Consider the following 8,936-nt stretch of genomic DNA (forward strand, 5'->3'; position numbering starts at 1 on the left):
GATGGTAGCACAACTGCTCCCCTGCAGACTGAGAGCCTTCCTCAGCCGCCCTTTCCCCCCCCCCCCCCCCAGGAGGAGCCTGAGAGTGGGGCTCTCTTGCAGGAGAAGAAAGAGGAGCTGCTGAGGCTGAACCCAACCTCGGGGTTGCAAGACCCTATGGGGTGAAAGCCTGAACCTGGGCTGACTCCACGGCTGGCTCTGTTGTAGTAAGTGGTTGGACTGCAGACCCCCAAAGGTCTTCTCCTGCCTGAACTGCCCTGTGATGCCCTGGTTCTGTTCCCCGTCTCTGGAGCAGTGCTTGCTGCTTGCCAGAGGCAGACTCCCAACAGCAAGGCGGCCCCAGCTCCAAGGGCTTGTCCCATTGCAAGCAGCTGCTGGTTCCCAGCTTCTCAAAACTCAGATTGAGGCCACATCTATTGCTAATGCTGAATTTCAGATCTTACAATTTACTTGGCTAAAAGCTTAAAAAAGAAAAGAAAATAGTATTTTCCAGCTTTTATATGGTGCTAAGCCTTTCCCCAGGAGAACAGTGCATTTGGGCTGGGGTCAGTTTTGAGCTGATTGTGCGTAGTTGTGCCGGGACTGGCTGTGCTCCCAGCTTGGGGTGGGTGGGCAGGAGGACACTGGGGCTCACCCAGAAATGGGATGGGATGGTTGGAGCTCTAAGTCACCTACTTGGATGGTGGGGTGCACTCTTCTGGAAAGAAAACAAGGAATGAGGCCCACCTCCTTTCCCACAGAGAAAACCGAGGAGTAACGTGGCACAGAGGAGAGCTGCTCAGCACACGTACAGAGGGATGCACAGGCTAAAATCCCCTGCAGACCCCAGTTTATCACATTGTTTCTGCCTCACACCCTGTGTACTGCCTGCAAGGGCTGCACCTGTCCCAGCTCAGCGCATGGAGCATCCCAGGGCACCACCACCCTTCCTGACCCATTCTGCACTGTGTGAGCCATGGTTATCAGTGGTCTGCAGTGAAACAGCTGTGGGGAGGTGCCACCTTCCCCCACCCCAAACCCCCACTTCAATGCTGCTCTGTGCAAAAGCTGAGTGCGCAGGACCCCACTGGGCAGGGAGAATGTTGGGACAGGTCTGCCTCTTGCTCTTACCGGTCTTGGGCAGCACAATCATCTGCTCCTCAGAAAGCCCCATCTGGCTCATGGTGTCTCTGAATTTCTCTAACATGTGGGGTTTCACTTCAGCATCCCTGCCTGCAGGGGACAGAGTGGTGTCTGCAGCCTGGCCAAAACTGTCCAAGCCCTCCTCCCCCCAGGCATAGAGAGTACATCTGGGTGCTGTGCTCCTGCCAGAGCAGACAGTCCAGACATTCCCAGAGTGACCAGGTGAAAACTCTCATGGAGTTCCCATCCCACTTGCTGAAGGGTCTACCCCATGCACCCCTTGCCTCCCCAGCTCTTGCTTTCTCCAGCACTTACTGTAGAGAAACAGCACTGAGATGATCTGCCCCTGGTACTCGCGGTCACTGAGGAGGAGGATGTGGTTGCTGTAGTCCGTATCTAGCAGCCTGCAGCTGGGGACATCTTCCCCTGCAGGAGAAAAGCAGAGGGACACAGCGCTGGCAAGGACAGAGCTCCATGCCCCCTGGCGGGGGGCAGGGAGATGGAAGAGGACTGTGAGCCGTGGAGGGACATGTTAGGTGTGGGATAGGGAGGGGTGAGCTCAGGGCATCGCCTCCCATCGGGCACAGGCTGAGCCTCCCCATGCCCAGGGCTCCTGGGGCTCCAGAAGCTGTCATGCAAGGCTGCATGCAGCTTCTCACACATCTTGCCTGCTTCAGCCCCATCTTGCATCCCCTCTGCCTCCCAAACCTAAGCCACTCCACCCTATACACCTGTACTGCTCCTTTTCACCCCCTACCCTCTGCTGTACCCTTCTCCAGCACACTTGTGCACCCCTTGTGCACCCCTTGCCGTATCCTGTTCCTGAAGCTAGCACCACTCCCAGTCTGCATGGCTCAGGCTGCCACAGGCTTTGCTGAGCTGCTGCCGTGCTCCCCTTTCTGCCTCCAGGGAGGCTCCCTGCACCTGCTCGCTGGCACAGCATGCGATCCCCATCACACCAGCCTCATCCCCAGTACTGCCTCTTCCACTCTCTGGCTGTGGGAAGTGGTGGTGTCCAGCTCTCAGCAGGGCTGTCTCCATCTGAGGGTGTTCCCGTGGCCCTGGGACCAGCCAGGGCTGCATCCACCAAGAGTCAACAGGTCTTACCGTGGTTGTGAGAAGTGCCACTTCTTTCCTCAAGACCATCATCAGAGCTACTAAACCCTGAAAAGCCTGTAGAAAATAATTTATTTAGTCCTGAGAGCAAAGAGTACTTTCAAGATCCAATTTAGGATCTCACCCCTCTAGGGGGCCCTTGTGGTACAACATTGCACCATGAGAGTCTGGGGCCCCCCAGCACTGCACTTGCTGGAAGGAGGTTAGGGCCCTCTCTGAGGATGCTCCTGAACAACCTCTCCCCAGATTAATCTCTTCTGGGACACCTGGTAATGTGGCTCCATTGTATGGTACAGAAAAAGGACCCATAAATCCCAACCCTGGCATGATCAGCGGAGAGAGCTGGAGGTGTGCAGGGCTGGGCTCTGGGACAGGGGAGATGGAGGTGTTCACAGGTCACCCAGGAGGCCTGGTGTGGGCAGCCCAGGGCTCTTTCCCATCTCTCTGGGATCGGGGCATCTCCCAGAACCCCCACCAGGCCACAGCAGCTCTGTGGCTTTGTGGTGACAGGTGAGCTGGGCATGGGGTCAGGACCAGGCTGCATGGCAGAGGTGTGCTGGGGGTCTGCTGAGTGGCACCAGCCTGCAGCAAGGGCTGGGCTTGCCTGGGGGGAGAGGAAGGCATCACAGCAGCTCCATTAAGGGACCTTCCTTGGCTAAGGGATCTACACTGGCATCATCCTATGCATTGTGACAGGGAATCCCTAGCTCCTGCTGGTCTGCTCTGCAGTGGTATATGGCATTGCCTGCATGGGGGGCAAGAGCCCAACCTGATGTCAGTGCCACAGAGGGTTCCTGTCCTGGGTCAGGAACAGATCTCCTACCTCTGCCCTTGTGCTCCCCTGGTACTTACAGGAGTTTGTGTGTTGACTAGGTTGATCATTTTTTTTTAGGACCATCATCCTCTGCTCACATCCTTCAGGACTGGGGAGAAAACAAAGACCATCTGACTCTGGTTGATGGCATGCAAACCCCTCGGCTTTCCCAGTGCTCCTTTAGCTGGAGCAGCTCCACCACATTTCCTCTGGTCTCCTCAAAAAGCAGCTCAAGAGGTCATTTGGTTGCTCTAGCCCAAGCAGCTGCAGGGGGAGGCAGGAAGATGCAGCTGCGGCTTGAGCTGAGACAATTCCACTCAGAAACAAGACACACCTAACAATGTCAGGGGTGTCTGGGAAGAAGCTGTCAAGAAAATATTATGATTTTCATCCCTCATCATCCAAACAAGACTGGACACCTTTCTAGGAGGAAGAGGTTCATCAATCTGATTTTTTTTGGGTCTGAATGAAGAGGTAATGTGGGGTGTGTGGCATCCTCTATTTAGTGCTAAAGAAAAGAATAAACTGATTTTAAAGCATGTGAAGCCACATCAGTCTTCTTCACTGAGAAGCTTCATTGAATTTGGCCTGTCTTTTCAGGCACAGAGAATGACAAGTGAAGACAACCTTGCACTGGTAAAGATGGATTAAATAGTAAAATGTTTAAATCTAATGTCTTTTTTTCTGTGACACTTCTCCAATCCCCGACACAGCCTGGTAGTGGAGCAAAGACAATAATCCTAAATCTTTGCTCACACTGTTCTCTTAGAGGTGCTTTACAAGCACCCATGGATGCATTGATTCTCTGGCTCCACCTGCAACTAGAAAGAGCAAATCTCCCCCACCAGGCCAGAGGGTTTCCTTGCTCCATTTTTGCCAGACTAGGCCGTACCTTAAGTCTGAGTCAGCAGCAAGGGCAGATATTGGACATCTCCTGCATGGGCACAGAGCACAGTAGCCCCTCTGGTCTCACCTCTGTAGTCTCCAGCCACACGGCAGATGTTTCCATGTCCACTGTATTTTTCTACCTTTAGTTGATCACCATTCAATATCAGAGTATGGAGGCCAGCTCTTGGAAACTCTGCTCCATGCACGCAAACAGCACACGTGTTACCACGTCAGGAAGCAATGACCTCCCCCAGGGGACCTATGTAGTTTTTCCTGTTTTTTGAAGTACTCAAGAGCTAACTGAGAGGCTTTTGCAGAGCAAAAAGGAAAGGAGCCCATGGTGAAAGCCATAGTGAATGAGATTTGCACTGCAGCTTACCCAGAAATTAAGGTTTTGATGATTATTTCACCATTCTGTTGTGGTTTTACAGTGCTCACAGCCATCTTCCCATTTCTCTTGAAGTCTTTGATCCAGCTGGAGTGGGACGCTATGGCAATGGTATTCCACTTCCCAGCAAGCTAGAGAGAATGGCTCTACATTCATTAATACAGAAAACAATGGGAGGTTCAGGGATAGAGCAGGAAGCCCCTAAACCCTCCTCAGCTTAGGCTGCTGATGGAGTGGAAAAGCATTTATTCTGCAATGCAAAGCAGTTGTATGCCATAAAGAGCTAACCAGATGCAAAATCCACTTGGACAAACCCAGGTACTCAGTAATACTCACTAGCCAGCTGACTGCCCCATGAGGGTGCTTGAGCACCCAGATGTTATGATTTTAAATGCCAGAAAGCCCGAGGAAGTCTGACTCCCAGCAGGAGCTGGGGTCCTCACAGGAATGTGCAGGTGGGTTTTGTCTGATCTCTGGTCCCTTACGAAGGCTGTGTCCAAGCAAGGCACCTTCCCCATCTTCCACCATGAGAAAATTCCCTCAAATGTCATTACCTTCTCTGCATCAAAATGTTCCTTCAGAAGGATTTTTGCTTGGGCCTGCAGCACTGACAGAAGCATCAGCTCCAAGAGCAGGAACATGACCTTCATCTTCAGAGCTGGCCTCTTGCCCAGCTCAACCTGGCACCTATGCAGCACACCTGTGAGGAGGTTGTGCTCCATGAGGACCTCCAAGCTTTTATGCTTGCACAGCTCCTCAGAGGCAGCAAGCAAACCTATCTCTGGCCACACACATGACAGCTGAAGACATTGCACAGATAACATCAGCAGCCGTGGCCTCAGCTGGCAATGTGTTTGCTTCTGCCTGCACCGAACACCGTGTTCCTGCTGGGTCTGGCACAGAGCAATACGCTCAGCTCTGCCGCCAGGGGCAGAGAGAAGTGGGGAGGAATTCCCTGCCACTGACAGTGTCTGCAGGACCAAAGCAGGAAGCTCTGGAGAGTCATGCAGAGCCCAAAAAGGCACTTTTGGCACCCTTGGGTGCATCTCACCTAGTCCCATGGGCTTCAACTTGTCTGGTTTGCATAAGTCATCCTGACTGCATCCCTAAATCTTCCTTTGCTGTGGGTAAATCTCCACTCCTCCAGACTATTTTTGCTCAGATGTGTTGTTCTACAGCAGTGATCTCCACACTTTTTTAATCATACACTCCTCGCACTAAAAAGCTTTTGAGCACATACCTCCAATATATAGTTATTTACAAATTACATACATGTATTACTACTGTACATTATAGAATATATAGAAAAATGGAAATTAAGAAAAGATGAGATAAAGATGATGTTTTAAAATAGTATTAAAATATTTTATTTATTAGTGGTACAAAAAATATTTTCTTCCTTTACCCCCATGCATTGTCTTGCACACCCCTGGAGTGCACATACTCCACTTTGGGGACTGTTGTTATAGAGAAAGCAGAGATTTTCCCAAACAAATAAGTCTGATAAAAGGGAGTTATATTTATTTTATCTTTGGTAGCAGACACTGGCCAAGCATAGAGCACACATAGGACTTGTGGTGCATGACCCTTCCCTGCCCCATGGGTTCTTCATCATCTTTTTCCTGTCTGTCACCTCAAGAGGTGCATACTTGGCCAAATGTGAAAATAGCTATAACTGGCAGGAACAATTGTGAAACTGAACCCTCCTGGGTTTCAGCATCAGTAGCGAGAGGTGCGTATCTGGCTCACATGTCCTGGGGACCATGGGGTAGAAGGAATGTGCAATTCCTATTTTCTTGGCAAAAGAGCAGCCAATTTTGTATCTGTCCTGCAAATTGGGTTCCCCAGTTAGCTCTGTCTTGATGGTGTGCTCAGGGGAAGGTGTGTCACATCCTTGCCTAAGCTGGATAAAACACACTGGGTTCTGACTAGGAAACTCTTGGTTCCACCAGAGGAGGGGTTGTTTCCAATCACAATTCCCATAATTTCTGCTAAATAGGAACCTTACAAAAGCTTGCAAAGAAATCACAGCCCAGCATTCGGCTGAGGTCCAAGAAGGATGTGAGGATGTTTCACTATGCTTATAGGCATATCTTCTTGCACACAGTGAGATACGGTCACGGTGTTCTTTCACGTCCTTTTATTTGTGGCCACCAGGCAACGCCTTCTCAGCTCTGTGTGGTGCCAAAAGCCCTGTGCACTCTTCCTGAAAGCACATCATGAACCAGAATAATCTGCTCTCCCAGGCATGTTCAGGTGCCACCTACACTCCTGCCTTGTCACCACCGTTTTGCATGCGGAAGCAGATGTCTGTTCCCGGGATTGGCTTTGATTCCTGAAACTACAAAGATCAATCCCCTGACAATGGTTTTCCCACTTATACATATTTTATTGCATTAAGAGAAAGACATCCGGCTCTGCAGTGTCTGCAAGTCCAGCCCAGACAAGATTACCCACCACTTAGCAGGAGATGCTTACAGCAGGGCATTACTGTTGCACTTTGCAGTGTTTCATCTCTGAAAGAGCTTTGCTTAGGAATAAAAGCTCTTTCCAGAAAGTCTGACAAAGCCTTGATGCAGATAAATGATTAAACAACAACAATAAAAACACAAAAAATAACAGCAACAAAAAAAAAAAACACAAAACAAGGCTAACCAAGGGCACTGTCAAAACAAAGACATTTTGTGGACGTTCAGTACAGCTTCTCTACCTGGACAATAACTATTTCTTAGGAAAAAAGTTCACAGAATTGTTTTTGGGAGAACTGTGACCAAGGCCTAATGGTTTTATGGAATGCCCTCCTTGTCTATTCACATCTCCAGAGGTCACTCTCCTGCTTGCCACTGGTCCAAGAGGGCCCCACTGTCCCGCATCATCTTGGGTCATCAGCAGCCGCACTCCGTGCACTGTGAAGGCAGGGGCTGCTTTGCAGCCCTGCCTGTGTCCTTGGTGGAGCTCTGTGACAAAACCCTGTGAAGGGCTTTCCTGATGGCCTCCTGGACTTCATTATTTCTCAAGCTGTAAATGATGGGATTCAACATGGGGGTTATGATGGCATACAGCAGGGCGAGGACCTTGCCCATCTCCTTGGAGGTGCTGGAGCGGGGCAGCAGGTAGGCAATGGCCCCACCACCAAAGAACAGGAACACCACAGTCAGGTGGGAGGTGCAGGTGGCAAAGGCCTTCTGCCCCCCTGCTCCCTTCTGGAGGACAGCCCAGAGGATGTGAACGTACGACATGAGAGTAAGGAGGAAAGAGCCCATGGCAATAGTCCCAGCCAAAGCATACAGGACAGCCTTGTTGAGGTGAACATTAGGGCTGCAGGACACATTCAGCAAGAAGGGTATCTCACAGAACAAGTGATTGATCACATTGGACCCACAGAAGTGTAAGTGGGCTGTGAGAAAGGCCTGGATCAGAGACGAGAAGAAGCCGCTCAGCCATGAAACAGCCACTAAGCAGTGGCAAATCTTCTTGCTCATGAGTGCTGCATAGTGAAGGGGGCGGCAGATGGCCAGGTACCGATCATAGGCCATGGCAGCCAGGAGCACACACTCAGAGCCCCCAAAGCAAAGGAAGAAGTAGATCTGTGTGATGCAGCCCACAAAGGAAATGGTCTTCTGTGGTGAGAAGGAGTCCTTGAGGATCTTAGGGAGTGTGACGGAGGAGTAGCAGATATCCAGGAAGGAGAGGTGGCCCAGGAAGTAATACATGGGGGAGTGCAGGTGAGTGTCCAGCCAGACGAGGTTCATTATGAGCAGGTTCCCCAGCAGAGTCACCAGGTAAATGAGTGAGAAACCCAGGCAGAGGGCCACCTGTGCTTTGTAGGCACTGGAAATCCCCAAGAGAAGGAATGAGGTAGGGCTGCTGAGATTTCCCCCCTGCAGAGATTTGGGACTCATCTACAGGGAGAGCAGGTGGACATAAAGGAAAGGTGGGAGCAGGGTGAGCACTCACCCCTGCCGTGGGATGTCTCCAGCCTTCTGTTCTGCTGTGTCGTGGGCTGAAGCCGTGCCACAACTTCTGGCAGCCCTCGCAACTCACATCTGGCTCCAGGGGCTCTGGGATGGGAAATGTCTGTGGGGGCAGGTGATGAGTTTCAGCCCAATCCTCAAGCCAGCCCTGCAGGAGCCCACACCCGCACAGCCATGCCCATGTTCCCACTGCCCCGTAGCTTTTTCAGCTGGCACGGAGGCCACTCTCTGGCCCAGTGCTGCCAGTGGGCTCTGGTAGAAACCTGACAGACCTGGCTGAAATGGTTCTAGCTCTTCAGGTACTTGTTTGAAGAGCCCATGGCACAACAAAACCACCTCCCTGTGTCTCTGTCTGAGCTGGGGCAGGACCTCTTGATGAACAGGTCAAAACTCTGCATCACCTTAAGAACACCTGAGAGCAGGGACATCACCACTGCAGTCAGTAAGGATCCCAGGAACTGTTAAATGAGAACAAACAGGAGCAGTCCCTCTCTCCCCTCCAGGTTTCCTGGGCTGTACCTGGAGTGTGGTCTAAATATCCCAAAAAACATGGCAGGTTGGACTCTGCCTTGCTGAACTACTGCTGCCCTTCATGACAGCAAGCTGTGGGAGCACATCTCATCCTTCTCCAGGA

General features: G+C 51.3%; 2 protein-coding genes across 2 annotated transcripts; both read right to left on the reverse strand.

The window, feature by feature from the left end:
- Nucleotides 1-495: 495 nt before the first annotated feature.
- Nucleotides 496-5,020, reverse strand: LOC118157999 (lipocalin-like). The gene is made up of 7 exons (XM_035312548.1): nucleotides 4,883-5,020; nucleotides 4,320-4,459; nucleotides 3,091-3,161; nucleotides 2,230-2,295; nucleotides 1,438-1,548; nucleotides 1,111-1,212; nucleotides 496-697 (listed from the first exon to the last, which is right to left on the reverse strand). Exons 1-7 carry the CDS (start codon nucleotides 4,976-4,978, stop codon nucleotides 672-674), a joined length of 612 nt encoding a protein of 203 aa, XP_035168439.1. The 5' UTR covers nucleotides 4,979-5,020; the 3' UTR covers nucleotides 496-671.
- Nucleotides 5,021-7,213: 2,193 nt separating this feature from the next.
- LOC118158000 (olfactory receptor 2A25-like) lies at nucleotides 7,214-8,230 on the reverse strand. The gene has a single exon (XM_035312549.1). It carries the CDS (start codon nucleotides 8,228-8,230, stop codon nucleotides 7,214-7,216), a length of 1,017 nt encoding a protein of 338 aa, XP_035168440.1.
- Nucleotides 8,231-8,936: the final 706 nt, after the last annotated feature.

Source organism: Oxyura jamaicensis (genome assembly GCF_011077185.1).
Source record: "Oxyura jamaicensis isolate SHBP4307 breed ruddy duck chromosome 17 unlocalized genomic scaffold, BPBGC_Ojam_1.0 oxy17_random_OJ69982, whole genome shotgun sequence".
In the NCBI taxonomy this organism is placed as follows: Eukaryota; Metazoa; Chordata; class Aves; order Anseriformes; family Anatidae; genus Oxyura; species Oxyura jamaicensis.